This window comes from Cotesia typhae, unplaced genomic scaffold (genome assembly GCF_013202065.1).
Source record: "Cotesia typhae breed Kobodo isofemale line unplaced genomic scaffold, CoteBio_Ctyphae contig_33, whole genome shotgun sequence".
NCBI lineage: Eukaryota > Metazoa > Arthropoda > Insecta > Hymenoptera > Braconidae > Cotesia > Cotesia typhae.
The window spans coordinates 2,590,754-2,609,006 of record NW_027423741.1 but is presented as its reverse complement, the minus strand read 5'-3'; the positions used below and the strand labels follow the sequence as shown (position 1 = coordinate 2,609,006).

The 18,253-nt window shown below is 27.5% G+C and overlaps 2 protein-coding genes and 1 long non-coding RNA gene across 8 annotated transcripts; 1 reads left to right on the top strand and 2 right to left on the bottom strand.

Annotated features, from left to right (window-relative positions):
• The first annotated feature begins 19 nt into the window (after window positions 1-19).
• Window positions 20-3,356, top strand: LOC141526083 (uncharacterized). Its single transcript, XR_012478959.1, has 3 exons — window positions 20-360; window positions 990-1,345; window positions 2,029-3,356. It is a non-coding gene; the product is annotated as an uncharacterized LOC141526083 (long non-coding RNA).
• Window positions 3,357-5,024: 1,668 nt separating this feature from the next.
• Window positions 5,025-10,445, bottom strand: LOC141526082 (uncharacterized). Of its 3 annotated transcripts, none has more exons than XM_074240846.1 (4): window positions 10,345-10,445; window positions 7,989-8,403; window positions 6,787-7,315; window positions 5,025-6,131 (listed from the first exon to the last, which is right to left on the bottom strand). In XM_074240846.1, the coding sequence occupies exons 2-4, from the start codon at window positions 8,361-8,363 to the stop codon at window positions 5,851-5,853; spliced, it is 1,185 nt and encodes a 394-aa protein (XP_074096947.1). In that variant the 5' UTR covers window positions 8,364-8,403; window positions 10,345-10,445; the 3' UTR covers window positions 5,025-5,850. The 3 variants fall into 3 exon arrangements, with proteins under 3 accessions (XP_074096947.1, XP_074096946.1, XP_074096948.1); XM_074240845.1 differs by lacking the exon at window positions 10,345-10,445 and adding an exon at window positions 9,964-10,175; XM_074240847.1 differs by lacking the exon at window positions 10,345-10,445 and adding an exon at window positions 8,948-9,104.
• Window positions 10,446-13,500: 3,055 nt separating this feature from the next.
• LOC141526108 (uncharacterized) lies at window positions 13,501-18,200 on the bottom strand. 4 transcript variants are annotated; one of them, XM_074240897.1, is made up of 7 exons: window positions 17,877-18,181; window positions 17,086-17,499; window positions 16,230-16,436; window positions 15,870-15,963; window positions 15,404-15,615; window positions 14,037-14,497; window positions 13,501-13,861 (listed from the first exon to the last, which is right to left on the bottom strand). In XM_074240897.1, exons 5-7 carry the CDS (start codon window positions 15,558-15,560, stop codon window positions 13,829-13,831), a joined length of 651 nt encoding a protein of 216 aa, XP_074096998.1. In that variant the 5' UTR covers window positions 15,561-15,615; window positions 15,870-15,963; window positions 16,230-16,436; window positions 17,086-17,499; window positions 17,877-18,181; the 3' UTR covers window positions 13,501-13,828. The 4 variants fall into 4 exon arrangements, with proteins under 4 accessions (XP_074096998.1, XP_074096997.1, XP_074096995.1 ...); XM_074240896.1 differs by lacking the exon at window positions 15,870-15,963; XM_074240894.1 differs by lacking the exons at window positions 15,870-15,963; window positions 16,230-16,436 and having other exon boundaries at window positions 13,502-13,861.
• Between the last annotated feature and the right edge of the window lie 53 nt (window positions 18,201-18,253).

The window sequence follows — 18,253 nt, the reverse complement described above, 5'->3', positions numbered from 1 at the left end:
AATTATTCCATGTTTGTTTTTTTTTTTTTTTCTTAAATAATTAATTATTTTTTTTCTTATCTTTTATATTCGCTTTTTCAGACAAAGGCGCTTTTTAGTTTGATCAATTAAAGTAATGTTACATTATTTACTTCTAAAGTTACAAAATAAAAATCTCAACACATATATTTTTATACATACATGTACGAGACTCAAGCTAATTAATCTTATTATTATTGTTATAATGTTACTTCTATTTTATTATTATTTATCAACCCGCAATACGGCGGACTAACAATTAATTATTAATTTATTAATCTCAGGACATGATTAAGAAACTATCGAGTGACAATTCACTGTTTTTAAATCTTTTGCTTAAACGTAATTATTCTTGATTAGATCAATAAAATCTAGCGATTTTATCGCTCTTAGTAGTCCTTTTGCCACTATTCTTATGGTTGTACGCAAAATTAGGTCGATGAGATTTTTCAACGAGTGTTTATGTAATTTAATGCGATTTTGATAATTAAAAAATTCTATTATTTTTTTTTAGTCCAAAAAAAATTTTTAGGTATGAGGAAAATTTTTTTTTTTGCATTTCTGCAAGTTTCATACATAAAAACGTCAATTTTTTTTGGAAACCGACCCCTTTGCAAAAAAATGCAAAAAAAAATTTTTTTCTTCAAATTAAAAATTTTTTTCGACTTAGAAAAAAAAAATAGAATTTTTGTTATACGCCCTTATGGCATTTGAGGTGGGTCCCGGGAGCCATAAGGGAGTATAAATTTTTTTTTTGCATTTTTTTGCACAATAATACGTCGATTCCCGAAAAAAAAAATTTTTTTTTTTTTTTTTTTTAAATTTTTAATTTTTATAATTAAAAAGAAATTTTTAATTATAAAAATCTTATCGATCTGATTTTGCATACAGTCATAAGAATAGCGGCAAAAGGACTGGAGGGTGAGTTACATTATAATATAACTTTATTATTTTTTTTTTTTTTTTTTTAGTCGGATGTATTGTCAAGTTGAAGTTATCCGCCATTTATTATCTAAATCTTGGCGTATGGCGTACGATTGCTTTTTGATGATAATGACGGTGTGGTAATTATGATGATGAAGATGAAGATACATCCAGGAGTAGGCACGCTGATTATTAAAGTCGGCTATCGGAAACATGCCTAGGTCATCTGTCTCGGCGCTCAGGAAGGTTGAAATAATGATTATTGTTTACTTGATGATGATTTTGATGATGATAGCCATTTTCTTGTATGATGATGGACATGATTAATGCTGATCGCTCACTAGCGCATTGATGAATGCCCTGCGAATAAATCCCCAAACACGTTAACAATTTTAAGTCACGTGTTAGTGTGTTTTATTTATTTATTTATTTATTCTATAGCAAATTTTTGTTTTGTGTTATTATTTTATCAACAGTCGAATCTTGTTATAAGAAATTTCTTCTTTTATTAATTACTTTTATTTTTTACAATTATTTTATTATAATTATTGATTGAATTTTCAGATTAAAATTTTTAACATTAAAAAAAAAAACAATAAATTCAAAAAATAAAATTTTAAAGTAGCAGAAATTCAAAGTTTAATTTTTGTTAAAAATAATTGTATAAAAATTTTTTTTTAAGTTAAAAAAATTATTTCTGCTACTTTTAGATTTAAAGTAAAATTAAACTGAAAATTTTTCGTACATTTCAATAAAGAAATAATAATTAACAATAAAAATTTATTCAATTTACATAAATTATAGATATCCAAACAATAAAATAATAATAACTTAAACTAAAAATTGTTTTAAAAAATCCATATTGTTATATATAAATATATGAAAACAATATTAATCTAAAATTAAATACTTAATTAAATAAAATGAATTGACAATTGATTAATGCTCAAAATACACAATATTATCATTATTACTATTATTATTCCTTATAAAATGAATTCGACTGTATTATAATAACAATAACAATAGTAATGATGAATATGTTATTTAAATTTAAATTTATTTTTTTTTTTTTTTTTTTTCCAGTAACTAAATATATCGTCATGTATGAAAAATAAAATAAGAGTAAACGTGGTATTGATTCGTTTTAGAAATAATTTTATTAAGAAATACTCTGCGCTTATTAAATGCCTTATGATAATTATTTTTCATGATTCATTGTTAATATTATTCTATCATTATCATTATTATTATCATTATTATTATATTTATATATTGTTTATAGCAATAACCTAAATCACTATTTAGAAGCATGCTTCACTAACACATTTTACATTATCTTAATTAATATTAAAATTAATGTACTCTTAAACAAAAAAAAAAAAAAAAAAAAAAAAAAAAAAACGATTTATAATATAGCCTTATTCAATAATTATAAATTTGTTTCATTTTTTTCTTAATTATTATTTCTTTTTCACTTCATTTTAAATATATATTTTATAAATTGAAAATACTTGGGATAACGCGTGGAGATGTACGTATGACCTAATATTATCATTATTATTATTGTTATTATTATTATTATTATTATTATTATTATTATTATTATTATTATTATTTTCATCAATGTTTATAGTGTAATTAAAAATTAAACGGGAATTTTTTTCTTGTTTCGTATGATTGAAATAACACGAAAGTATTGCTCTACCATCTTCAACATCTGACTTGTTTTGTTCCTTAAAAGTTATTAATATTACTTCAATAATATACAATTTTAAAATTAAAAAAAAATAGGCATTTTCTCAGAGCTGCCTATCCACTCTACAATTACTCAAAAATTATTATTATCATTAATTTTATTTTATGTATACTTCCCTATAAAAATAATTCATAGCAAAAAAAGAATAATATAAATTCTTTAATTTGTACCAATTTTATCGATAAGTAAAAAAAATATTATCAAGAAAAAAAAATTATAAACATTTTTAAATTAACACAATAATTAATTTTTAATTAAAAAAATTAAGTTTACCATACTTTCCTTTGACATTATTTATTTTACTTATTTATCTTTAAATATATGTTTTTAATATCATAAATTATCGAACTCTAGTTTCATTATTTTTTTTTCTAATCTCTTTTACAAATTAATTGTTTTTATGCTCGCAGCTGCTGAAATAATTCACGAGATCACAATTTTACATCCTTTTTTTTCTACAGGCCTTTTTATTTGTTAAAAAAATTTTTTTTTAATTTTTTTTTTTTTTTGTATTTCCTAGAAAAAGTACCTACGAATTTTCATTAAAAGTATCGCGAAAGATAAAGTTCATTAAATACAAATAAAACTTAAAATAAACATTTAGATATTTATAAAATAATTAAATTAGACTATAAAAAAAAAAAAAGTAAATTTACTCATCAAAAATGCCAAGAAACGATCATGACTACAATCATTTTCAATAAAATGTATGATAATTATTTTTAGTTATTTATAAACATGATAGCCCTAGCTCGGTAACTTTTGTGTAGCAAGACTGTATTAATAGATTTTATACTTTAATCATTTTTTTTGTCTGTGTACTTTATTTTGTTCTCTATAAACAATAAAATAATTTTTAAAAAATTCTAGTCATTAGTTTATCTACAAATACAAACGTTCACCGAGTTACGAATCCGTTATACAGAGAAAGTTAATTAATAATTATATTTTTCATCAATCAATAATAATTAATTGATGAAATTAAATGATAATAATAATAACAATAATATTTATTGCCTCAAAATGGCTGAGCTTAATTAATTGTAAAAAATAACATAATGAGTAAATAAAACAAGAAAGAGAGAGACCGATTCAATTAAATATTTAAATATCTCAACTCTCATACGTATAATATATAATTATAATAATATAGGAGTTTTATTCGCGTATTATTCATATAATATTACAATTTATTACTCTCCTTTATATCGAATAGTCGCTTACTTAAAACAAATAAAAAATTCATTAATCGTAAGTAATTAATTAATTAATTAATAATAATTATTAATTACAACTATTTCTACAATAGTAAGAAAAAAAAAATTTGATGAAAATGAAACAATTTGAATGTTGTAAGTAACATTTTAATGTCCGTTTAAAAAACTAAATATTCTGCATTGATGATTGGAATACTGCTTTCAATAGATCTATTTACTTAATCATAAGTATTATTATATTTCTTTTGTAACTTTTTTTTTTTTTTTTTAGAGCCTTGTTTGAGTAATTTAATATCTAGCAGACACTCTATTGAAACAAAAAAAAAATATCATAAGCCTATCGCGTATTTTTTAATTTTATTATTATTAATTACTATTATTATTATTATTATCATTATAATATTTTGTATTTGCTTTTTGTTCGATCTATTTCTTTGTAAGTGTAACACTATATTTCGATTATTGCATTGCATGAAAAAATATGGCCTCTTTTGAATGTTATATTTAATAAAGACATTAACACCGTACAACATTGTTGATTTTGCTCTGAGATACTGTTCCAACAATTAAATTTTTACAAAAAATAAAAAAAAAAAAAAAAAAATAAAATAAAATACTAATTTAATGACTTAAAAATATATATTTTTATTCTTTTTATAAAAACTTGATTAATTAGTTATTATATCTCGTTGACTACATGTATATTTACTTGATTTTCGTTTTAATAATCTATCTCTCCTGCTTTATTAATTTATAATTATTTTTTGCATTTTGTTAACTATTTTTTTTCTTTTTTTTTTTTTTTATTTTTCATTTTTGTACACTCATATTTAAAAAGCGTTTTATTACTACTATAAGTCATGATTAGTTTTTCAGAGTATCGCGGACTTACATCGGAGGGTCTTAATCTGGGTCTGTGAAAAAAGAAGCCAGTTTTTATGAACAAAAACAACTCACTCCAGATAAATATTAATATAACAGTTAAAAGTTATAAGGTATATTATATCATATTGTCTACACACGGATCATTTTTCTTAACTGATAAATGATAAATATACTTTGACAAAGTAATTAAATATTCGTTTGAGATAAGCGTTAGATGATAGTTAAGACAAATAAAAAAATTTTCCTTTTTTTTTTTTTTTTTTTTTTTTTTTCCACGTAGGCCACTCATGGGAATGTATTTTAACAATCTCAAATCAAATAATCTCATTATTAAAATTGCTACCCGGTATGTAGCAATTGCAAGAGATTCCTGTTTAATGAAATTAAAAAAAAAAAGAAAAAAAATAAAAACAAGGGATCTTTTACTTCATCACATTAGCCGGATTATTATAAGTTCCAATATCATACAATATTTATAAGTAATATCATTATTTTATTATTGTTTTTCTATTCTAAATTGGGGTAAAGTTGTATTATACTGTTGTAGGTATGTCCTAATACAACTCTCTACTTGTCTCTTGACACAACAAATACATCTTGTTTCGTCTATCGTTTTATGGATTTAATTGATTAAATCTTAACGACTGTTACAAACAAACCCGAGTTAAATAATCAAATCATCACTTAATTATAACTCTCTTGTCTGTCGTCATTGTCAACAGCAGCAGCAGCAGCAGTAACAACAACAACAACAGCCAAACTAATGATTGATATGAATTAAATCAAACAATCATATGTATAATAATAATTATAATAATAATAATAATAATAAAAAATAAATATCAATATTCGATTTATATGTATTATAAAATCGAAATAATGGTGGTTGTGATTTGTGATCGATGACGATGAGGGAAGAAATCGATAATTATTATTTTGACGGTGATACTGAATCGACAAGGTTTACTACCGGATATACAACAACCGGTAATTATTATTTTTTTTTTTTTCATTATTATTATTATTCACTTTCACATAAGTTAGCCACTACTGAAGAGTTGAATTTAAACTCTCAGGCAAGCGGTAATTCATCATGTGAAATGGCGGAGTCGCGGGGCTGCCAGGCTGACTGTTGGACGCACCTATGTTAGTCGATCCGCGTCCCCGTTTTCGCCTCTGCAAAAGCCCCTTTCGGACCATGTAGAAGCGAATCGTGCTGATCGGAATGTTGTATTTCTCGGAAGCTACTTGAAACGTTTTGCCGCGGGCCACCATGTCCGATGCCAACTTTAACTCTGCTTCTGATCGCCGTTGTCGTCTTTGATAACCTAAATATCCAAATTTATAATTATTATTTAATATTAAATATGTAATTTTTTTTTTTTTTTTTTTTTTTAAATATAAATAATATCATTCATCAAGCTCCGATATTATTTATTGTGTCATTAAATTTTTATCTAAACTTTTAATTACTGATAAAAAATTATTCCATGAATATTTGGACAATAAAAAAATAAATGAGCAACGTTTCATATAATATGTTTATTCATACTTGAAACTCCAAAGTGATAAACAAAATAGTCATTAAATTACATATATCTAAAACAAGAGCTGTTTATACTCAGTATTGTTTAAGATATTAAATTTAATGACTTTTATATTTTATCATTGTAAAGCTTGAATAAATAAATATAAGTGATTTTCATTTATAATCCAAATTCTATGAAACAATTATATCATTTTTAAAAATAAACGTGATCGTCAATAATAGTTTTAATTAATAATAACCAGCGATAGCTCAATGGTATTAATTTATCAAGTACTTGAACGCTCTAGACTCGATACTGAATAAGTAATCAAGTCTATAAGTTACAACTTTAAAACTATGCACAAGCTTGGTTAAATTATAATAAACTTTCCGTTTAAAGAGTATCAACTTATAAAAAAATCTCAAAAAAGAAAAACAAGTAATTAAAAACTTACCTTCGATTGCAGGGAAGGGGCTGTTGCTGTTACTATTATTGGTCGCGTTGCAATTGTTTGGCGTGGGTACCATACTGATTGAATAGGGTTTGTCCTGTTGAAAAAATTGTTCGTCGGGTTCCATTTTAACCATACCAGGCGTTTCGGTCATCGTGGCTTCACAAGAACTTAGCGCCTTTTCCAAATGCTGAAGTGCTTCGGTGTGCTCGATATTTTCAGTGTGGTCTATGGTCAGGAAATTAGACGGTTCGGAGACTGAGGGGTCGGTGGGAGTGACAGTGAGAGAAGTGTTGTTTATCGAGTTTAATGTTACATTTGTAGAGTTATCCAGGAAAGCCATCGGGTCGTCATTTTGAGTTGGTCCATCGTCTTCTTCGTCATCTTCTTCGTCTTCAATAATTTCTTTTACGGCGGGGACTTGTGGGGTTCTTTTAATTGGAGTCGTCGGCTCTGAGTGTGTACTCGATACACTTGGTGGTGTTGAGGTTTCTGGATTGACATCTCGTGTTTGACCTGACAATCCACGAATCTGAAATTTAATAAATTATTATTATTATCATCATCACTAGCTATCAATATTATTATTATTATTTTATATTTTTAGTAATATTGTTAGCCTGTATTTCCCTCTAGGCATTAATTATCGTCAATTCTTATCTAAATTTGTCATTAAAGATAAATTTGACAAAAAATAATTCGGACGGCCCAGATCAAGACTCGAACCTGGATCTTTTGGTTACGCGCCAAAGGCTCTAACTTTTTCAGTCAAATTTATTTTTAATGACAAATTTAAACATGAATTGACGATAATTTATTTATAATTTCCTCTGGAAGGAAATACAGTCTAACAATATTACGAAAAAAATTGTATTAGATTGGACAGCCAATAAAAACTAAAAATATAAAGTATTATAAAAAATAAATATCAAAATTATTATTTCTAATTATTTCCTCCTTTTCTTGTTAAGTTTTAACTTCAAGTGCATTCTGATGATAAGAGACCAAATAATAAACATTTTCTCATTTGAAATTATTTTTTATATAAATGTTATATCTCATTATTTAATTTTTTATGTTACACTTTAATACTTTATGTATTATCTTTTGGCTGTTAGGGGACGTTGTCCTACAGCCAGTTAATAAATTAAATTATTATTATTATTATTATTATTAATAATGATATTATTGAAATGCTTCATTACCTGAAGAACGTCAGCAGCCTGCATCAATTTAGCAAGCTGCTGTTGCTCGACATAAACTTCTCCCCGGTACATAAATTCAACGAGCGCTTGTAGCTCCCACATACGCATATCCCGTAAGAAAATAATGGGATGCGAACAAGGTATTTCTAGTAATAATCTCTCGAGATAATCACTGCAGGCAGACAATACCACCTTGTGACACTTTATTGAGCCACCATCGCAGGCCAATGTGACATCAACAAACTGCTCCGAACTGAGGAGCTTTGGAAATGCGTTGTGCATATTTGACTGGTGTGAGTGCCATGATACACAAAGTTGTGTACGGTCTCCATCAGGGTAAGTACCCGGTGGAGGTAAGTTATTTCCAGGTTCCATGATCTTAAATGATAGATCCAATTTGACCAGCTCTTTTTATCTGAAATAAAATCAATCATTATTATTTTTATTCTAATTAAATAATAATAAATTAAATTAAATTTAAAAAAATTGATTTAATGATGACAATATGAAACTGATTAATGATTCAAATGTTGAACTCTTGAATAAAATATCACCGTGAATACTTAAACATTTCTAATGACGCAATTTAAATGATCGCTAGATCATTTATTCGAGGAGTTAAAAAAATAATAATGGAGTAAATAAAACCAAGGTTTTATTTACTCCAACCCAACCTATTGTAAATTATTATGATTATTGTTGCATAGGTAAAACTGTAGAAAATCGATTTTACAAAATGAATATTTAATTGTAAATAATAATAATATTAAAATAAAAATATTAAGTATGAATGAAACGGCAACAATGAAAACAAATAAACGGAGTAAGTAATTATTGCTATTAAATGACAATGACAATGAATATGTATAAATTAAAATAAAAATAAAAATAAAAAAAAAATAAAGAAGTAAAGGGTGAAGTGAGGAAAGCGGGAAATAAAGATGTTAACAAAAACTAACTCTTATACATATCAAAGAATTAACAACATGGCTGTTACAGAGTATATAAGAGAATCTCCATTAACAATAAAATTACTGCCGAAAAGTATGGGCACAAGAGAGCGTTGCGCTAGTACGTTCTCAAACTAATAAAACTTGGAATGGCAAATCTATTGAGCCCGGCCGAATATTCATTAGACGTATACTTATGTATGTATGTAACCAACTAATTAACAAACTGGGATACCCACGCTAACGGTAAAAAAATTTTGGCGTCCCGGTTAAGTTTTTTTTCTTTAGTTAATCTTTTTTTAATATATATCTATAGATGTACACGTATATATTTTAATATTCTTTTTTTATTATACATTATATATTATGTTATATATATATATATATATATATATATATATATATATATATATATATATATATATATATATATATATATATATATATATATATATATATATATATATATTCACACACGTACACTGTACCGATGAGTAAGTATATATATAGATATATATTAACAAAGAAAAAGTGGCTGAGAGAGTTAAGCGTGCTGTATAAAGAATGGATGGGCAACAAAACAAATAACAGCTCGATGCGGCGCGAGATGAGCGCCGTGATGGAAAAAAAAGAGTAAAAATGTAAAATGAGATAAAAAAAATAAATAAAAATAACAGGAAGAAAAAGAAGTAATAATGCCTGTTGGTACGCGAAAAAGAGAGAGACAGAAACACCCACGCGTTCGAATGCCATTTTTAAAAAAATCACGTGTCGGTATTTGTATCACATCAATAGGTTAGCTAAATTAATAATTAATACCGATCAACAAATAATTATAAAATAATAATAAATATTATTATTAATATTAAAAGTATAATATTATTATTTAAAGATTGTGGGAGATGACGCTCTGTCGGCGTGAGGGCCATCACCCCCCGAGGGACCGCCTTGAGCACTTTGTCTCACGCTTTCTTCATTATTTAACTTTAAATAATCACTAATAACACTTGATACTCAATTAATACCTTTGTCGTGTCACTCTAACAGCACGGATCACCACTTTATAACAGTTTTAACGAAAAATAATCTCCAATCGTCGCGTGAATTAGTAAGAATCCCTTAAGAAAACATACATCCGCCGAGATTTGCACTGGCTAGGGGAGCACAGACGGGTGGGGGTAGCACCAGTGCTGGGGGGTAGCATTCAATGGGAACACTAGCGCTCACTACCGCCATTTACTAACTTTTACTATTCAAAAAAAACATTACCACACTTTTTATTATTACTAAATAATAATTATTCAAATAATACCGCTCACTATAAATTATTCTCTAAAAATAAAATATAAATTTAATTAATAAATTATATATAATAATTAATATATTTCATTTAATTTATTACTTACTTTTAGGAGTAAATATATGTCGGAATAAGTCAGCAGACACCTTCACCGCAACCCATGAAATATTTTTGTTAGTTAATTATTAATGTCGTTGTTAATTCTAGTGTTTTACGCGCATCAACTTGTGCGCATCAAGTTTGTTCAACCGACAAATGCAAACAATAAAAAAACCAGCATTATATTATTGTCAAATTATTTTTAAATGTTCAATAATATTATTTTAAATAATAATTATTATTATTAATATTTATTAAAATAATAAACTTCTGGTCAATTGTTTTAATTTATAAATTTCGATTACAATTTATCGGTAGCAATGAATATTTTAATATATATATATATATATATATATATATATATTTATATAAATATATATATATATTTATAACAATAGTGTAATTTATTATTGTAATTGCGCGATAAATCATTTTTAGGCGTACTTACAATGCGTGACTTCCGTTTGTTAATTTTTTTAGTTTTTTTAACTTACTGTCTAGGGACTTTTTTAGCTCCGTCCAATCAGCTGTGAGTAATTAAATATTCCAGTATCTTGATTGGCTTCTCAGTTAATGAAATTCCTCTCCTTTGAGTATCGATCCAACCGTTAAACACATTCGGGTTCTTCGAGATAGATATTATTATCCTTGCCACGGAGGCTAGATATAAGGAGGACGATCGTAATGTATTACAAGCGTCCGAAAATTGGAGGACAGATCTTTCACCACTAGAGTGCGCAAGTGTCTCTAATGTCAGGTTTTTAAATAAATGACGCGGAATGCAATGTACAATCACATTTATCAAAAGAAAACATTAAAATTTCATTTTTAGTTGCGAATTGGGATAATAATAATAGTAATAGTAATAATAATAATAATAATAATAATAATAATAATAATAATAATAATAATAATAAAGTATTCAAATAGTTTAGGTAATTTTATTCTTAATTAATAAGCGTATATATGTTGAAAGTAGAATATTACTGAAGAGTTTAATAAGTTAAGCTAGTTTAGAAATTTTACGATGTTTCTTGGCCATCATCTTTCGTTCGTTAAGAGTTCGGTTGATAAGATTAGCTAAAAAATTACCTCTCATAATTACAAAATTATTCAATATTTTAGCCGTAAGCTCCTTTTTGTGTTCATCACATCCTAGGATGGGGAGGCATTTAGCTTTTGCTATTTTCTCTAGCACTTGGTGCATAGTATTTATTTTAACAGTTTTAGTACCAACTACGGTTAAAACTATTTGTTCCAATTTTTTAATTAGTCTGAATAAATTTTCACTGGGAAAAATTAATCCACCATTGCTCATTAATTATATGACCCGATCACGTTCAGAGGAATTCGCAGAGCGTAATGTTTCAATACATTCACAGCAAGAAGTCATTCGCTGAAATTTTCTCGCAACATATCCAGCAATATAAGCAACTATACCATCACTGGTGGAAACAACATCATAATCATGATGGTAATGCTGGTCATCACGAAAACTATTACTTCCTTCCCAATCATTTTCACTTTGTAAAAGTTTTCATTTGAATCAATATTAATTTTATTTTGATTATGATGATTAATGTTGTTTTCAGTAGAAGAATCGTCAACCTCAGTTAAATTTTCGAACGGATAATGATTATCGTGATACAAATCATCATCGTCCTCTATATCATCCTCACTATCTTCGTCTAATAAACTTTCGAATGGTTTTCTAATAAATGACGGTATAGTATCATCATTATCGTCATCACTATCTTCGTCTAACAAGCTTTCAAAGGGTTTTTAGCCACAGAGGTATTTGGATGAGAAAATGTATTATTATTATCATCACTAGACGAATAATTATTACTAGAAATACCATTTTCAACAATAGCGTCAATTTCATTCAGCCAATTTTTTTAATGCATTAGCTGTAGCCAGAGAATCTTTGGACTGCATTAAAGATTGTAGTAATTCACCAGCTGTGACATTGGACCCTTTCGGCGGCGTGACTAATGAATATGAACACAATAATCGAAAAACTTGCCCGAAAAGGATTGTATCCGGATGATCGTTGCAACGACAAACACTCCGCATTATACCGAAGAACTTCTATAAATTAAATAAGATTCAAATATTAAAAAAAAAAAAGAATATTTACTATAACAATTTTTAATTATTCATTTGATAAAAATCCAACGATTAATACATACTTCTAATTGATCTTGATTAAGCCGCGATGTCATCAAGTACTCAAAATTACATTCTTTTGCAAAAATTCACTTAGCTCTAAAGTAGCCTGTAACGTAATTTTTAATCCAGTAAGAGTACTAGGAGTAATTGCGAAAAAAATTTATCATCAACTTCATTTTCATTTTTGATTTTTGTTTTTTGCCTTTCTTCTTCTTTTATAAAGTTCTCTTTCTTCATTAGCTTTGGCTTCCCAAATCTTCAGATAATCAATAAAATCACTTATTACCTAGCAAAAATAAATAGCATTACTTATTTATCCTCTATCTTATGGTAGTAGAAATTACTCTAGAAAAATGCATGTTTCAGAAAATAGGATACATAGTCCAAGAGAATATCAGCTATGATAAAGATTAGGAACTTCCGCAACTAATAAACTCAAATTCATTGAATTTGACTATCATTTGAAGTTTCGTTTAATAAGTTTCATATTGAAAATGTAAGTAAACTTGCGAGACTGGATTATGTGCAAACATTAGTAGGAATAATGTCATGATAAGATTGGAGTGTCTTAAATTATTTTTATAGTTATATACTTACATATATATACTTTATAAATATTTTCCAATATTGGTTATAATATGTGATCATGTACACATGGTATAATGATGGTTTTATGTTGACAATGGTTCTCCGTTTAGAACTATAATTTTCGCTTTATTATTGCGAAAAAATTGTATGAAGCTATCAAAAGACCTAATGTATATATTAAAAATTACCTTTTTCGGGGACAATTATCATTTAAACGTAAAGCATTCAAAGGAGTACGTGAACTCATGGCTTCAATTAAATCATTTACTCTTTTAATAAAAACCACTGTTGGATCGCAATCACTGAGCTCAGGAGTAGCGTTCTTATAAGTCGCCATTGCAACTTGTATATTTTTCGAAAAAGCTAAAAACAAAAAGTTTTAATTTTTCTCATTAAAATTAGATAAGCAGTTGTTATGATTGAAAATTTATAAAAATTAATTTTTTATCAAAATAAGAATAAATACATCTTATTATTTATTTTAACTGAATCAGCTATTTATAATATGAATTGTTAGAAATTAAAGATAAATATTAGGCCAGTTACCTCGATGTTAATGATAATCTTAAATTCATTTTAACTTACTCTCGCAGCTTTATAATTATAATTACCTGATAAGCCAACGGGACATTCATCTTTTGATATCCTTCTGGATTTAAATGCTGGGGAGTTAGTTGATAAGCTATTTTTAGATTGGCTTTCAGATAAATTTCATGCAATAATAAAGCTTCCTAATGACTTTTTCTTACAAAACCATCTGGAGTCTAAAAATAAATAACATTTTCATAAATAATTAAATACAATCATTGAAAAATTTGATAGTTGTAAAATTAAATAGGTCACTTATGAATATATTCATTCCAATGCTAACTAAATTGAAAATTCAATCGTGAATAACAGTACACTGGTGTTAAAAATCATATTATAAGAGAAGCTTACCCAAAAAAACAATCGTTTCATAATTTTGTTCCTGAAACATTTTATTAAGTGTGGAAAATCCGAAATAAACCAAAGTCTGCGGTCAAAATTGCATGGATGATCACAGCTACATTGTCCATCTTTGACACCGAAAAGTGTCCATGCTCCTCTGTTCCATTGAGCTGCATCAGAAGTAACGACATCAACATAAAACCCAGCATTCTCCAGTAATACGATGCATTCAATGAGTAATTTGTGAAGAATGGCACTCGTGACAGAATTTCTGCTCAGGAAGCTACCAACTACTTGCACCCAGTTACCCTGAAAAGGTTGGTACATGAAGACTAAGGCATGATCAGCCCGACTGTTGATTAAATTTTCCGGAGTATGTGCCCCCAAGTCTACAAAACCATCAAGCTGCATAGTTCTCCGATTTAGCTTCACGGCTTCACTTAAAGCTACTTCATCTATTAAAAGGGTACCTAGGAGAAAAAATAAAAAATTGTTAGAATGAAATAAATGTGAATCAGATGTAGTCTAACAATAATAGCCAGCTACTGTTAAAAGTTAATGAAGCTTTTAAAGAGTTATTTAAAAATATCAAATACGAATTACTTTTTCAGCTAAAAACTTATGCGCTCGGATTTGTTAATATAATCATACTCGATAGCTAAGTAGAGTTGTTAGATATAGTTAAAATGGTTGCGTTTTTAAGATTTGCATTTTTAAGATTTGCAGTTAGTAGTAAAGTGTGACAGGAATGGTGCATGGATACCCCGTTTTCATGTGGTTCCATACGTGAACTTTTAATACGAAGAGTGTCGAATATGGCTTTAGGGAAACCAAAAGCGCTATCCAACTTCTGGATATATTTGTTAAGGGTGTCTTTGCAGGGAAGAGGGAGGATTTGACGTTCTCTGAGTCGTTCATATACCGCAGCATTTTTATACCAAGTAGCAAACATTCATAAACCCACTCAACCGTATATCTTCGTTGTTTGGCATTTTTAGCTTTTACTGCATTAAAACAAGCACGAATTGCTAGTTGTTGCACGGGAGGCAAAATAGAAATTTCCGCTCTTAGAGCTTCATCTTTAATTGCCATACAATTAAGTCGTTGCGTTTCTATAATTTTGATGAGTGATTCATTCTGTAAAGGGTTAAATAGTTAAATAGGCATTTACAGGTGATTTAATTTAAGTTCTCAGATTGTAGTTGATTAAATTTGTATTCACAAACTAAACCGTATTGACGAAATGATAATGTAATGTAACGAGCATTGTATCAAACTTTTAAGTTTATTGAAAAAAAAAAAAGAATATTGATCTTAAACACTCACAACCTGTAAATAATCAAGTATACATGAAGAAACGATAAATAAGTAAATACCTACTTTACGTTTGAGGCGCTGAATTTGTTTAGTTTTCAGGCTCTCCTGGTACTTCAAGTCAGTGTACGAACTTTTAATGTCGGGTTTGACTTTGTACGATCGATTTTGCAATTTCCGTCTCAATTGCCGACAAGCAAAGCATCGAAAAAGATTCATTTGTTTCTTATATTGTTCGTCAGGCAATGACACACCAGAACACGCCGATGAACATCTATTATTAATGAGAAATGATACTAGTAAAGTTCATTTAACAAGTAATAAAAAACCTTAGAATTATCATTTTTAGGCAATTGTAGAGTATACTAATGTGCTCCGTACTTAAGATACACAATAATTATTAAGTTTGGTAATCGATTTTTTAAACATGGAAAATCGATAGCAAATTTTTTAAAATTTATTAATAACAAAAAATTAATGTCCGTAGCCAAAAATGGAAAAGTAATCCAGTCCCTTCACATAACTCACAGTTTTCCAATTCCTTCAAAAACTCCCAAAAATCAGATATTTGGGAAAAATTGGTATTGAATTCTACCGACTCTTGCGTTTTCAAGTTAAGTAACTAATCAAAAGTATAATGTTAACATTACCACAAAAAAAAAAACTGACGTTCGAACATTAGATTCTTATGAATTTTCAAAATTCTTGAAAGCTATTCTATCAAAATCTTCAAAAATACGCGAAAAAATCGAGAAAATAACTTTGAGAACTGATATATTTCTGTGTAATGTTCGCTTCGAAGAAATTTGAACATTCGTTAGCAACCAACGTTCGGAACTTTATGTTTATACTGTGAAAAAATAAATTACAAGATCTAAAAATTCTTACTGATATATTGAAGTCTTCACTTATTTTTATACGAAATTTTAAATTCATGGATACTTTATCTAAATGACATAAAACTATATTTTTTGGATTAACTAAATCTATTGTCCAACTCCAATTTTGTGGCAAAGCATTGAATTTCAACACGTTGATAATTGTTAATAAAGAACATTTCTCAAGACGTAATTCAGGAGTAGATAACTCACGTGGCTTGAAATGATTAAATAAACAAAAATTAATGATTATTTTTTTGTAATAATAGTTCTAAATTTATAGGAGACGATATAAGAGACATGTCTAAAGACTTAACTTTTTTAACATATTCATAATTCAGATTGTTTGACTTATTGAAATATCTTATAACATGATTCTTTAATTATTTCATTTACTTTTGTTTTAAAGAATTGAATAGAGAAAAGAACGTGAATATGAAAAAAAAATAATTAATAATTTCTTTTCGAAAGACTATTTGTTTTATAACAATATTTTTCAAATTTAACTCTCATACACTGCTATAATAAATTCGAGTAAACTTGATAATTTTTATAGTGAATGTTTCTTATTATTTATAATAGTATATTACACACCTACGGAAGAAAAGTAAGAAATGTCTCAGATCACATGTAATTGTCGGCCGAGGCGAAGCCGAGGTTGACAAATATGTGATCTGAGGCTTTTTTATTTACTTCCCGTAGAGTGTATACTATTTTTGCTCCACGAAGGCAGGGAGCTTCACTTTCTCAATATCTCAAGTACTTAAATAAATATTCTAACAAACAAGAGTAATTAGGCCTCCTAATTGTTTGTGCTTTTATCTTAAGTTGCAGAGTAATAATTCGAAATTTTAATTTTTCTTTACCTGCATTTCGTTCTCACAATTATCATTTTCTTCAAAATTTTCAAATACGTCAATGCGTTTTGGTGACTCACAATTAATTATGTTTATGAGATCATTACTAATTATTGGTTCTTGGTTTTGTGGTGAGTTAGTTTTATGGTCATTTGTAATTAATAAATGGCATTGCATATACTGAGCTTCGTTATTTTCATTGTTGCAAGCTTTGTTTACACGGTTCGGATTCAACGTCGGAATAGCATCAGGCTTTAGCGAGTATCTTTTTCGAGGTAATTCTTCATAAATTCCAGTAGTCAATAATATTTTATCAGTTTTAATAATATCTTGATCATTAAAATGTAATTCACAGACATAATCTTTTTTTGGGGTGAGATCTTGCTTTAATCCACAGTACCACAATTTTAACAAGTCTGGACACTTGAATAAACAAACAAAAAATTGACATGAAGTTATATTTGGAAATAATTTTGATAAGTTACTTTGAGTAAAACGTTAGCTCCAAAAAAATGGTAACGATGCAATTTTTTTAAAACTAATTCTAAGAAGAAAAAAATTACGTTATACCTTTTTACAATTTCTTTTTAATTTGATCAAAAATGATACTAAAATCTACTGATATAAAAATTTTTGGGACTCTTGTAACATAAATTATTTAAAAAAATATTTTGAAAAAAGAGCACTTATAATTTCCTTTAATTTCTATAGGTAAAATTTTTTTATAATCATTTAATTAATATAAATTTAATTAGTATAAAAATTATTTCTTACAAAAATACTAAGTTAGGTTATATTACCTGTGGCACAATAAATAAAGACGTGTTTCGACTATTTAATTTTAATTTTTATTACGATCTTTTATCCGGCCACTCAAACACCCATCAACTATACATTTATTTACCATTTTAAACTATTATCACTTTGATTATTAATTAAAAAACTAATTAACTAACTGAATGTCAATTTGGTGTTATTAATAAACAATAACAAACGGACGCCATGATCCGGACATTAGCGAACGTAGTGACGCCCTAGCGGCTTCTTTTTGAAAATGATCTATCCTCAGTTTTCCGGACGCACTAACTGTACATTTACCTATGTCGATCGTCCTCCTTATATCTAGCCTCCGTGATCCTTGCGTTGATCCCACCGTTAGAGAATCCTTTAAAACACT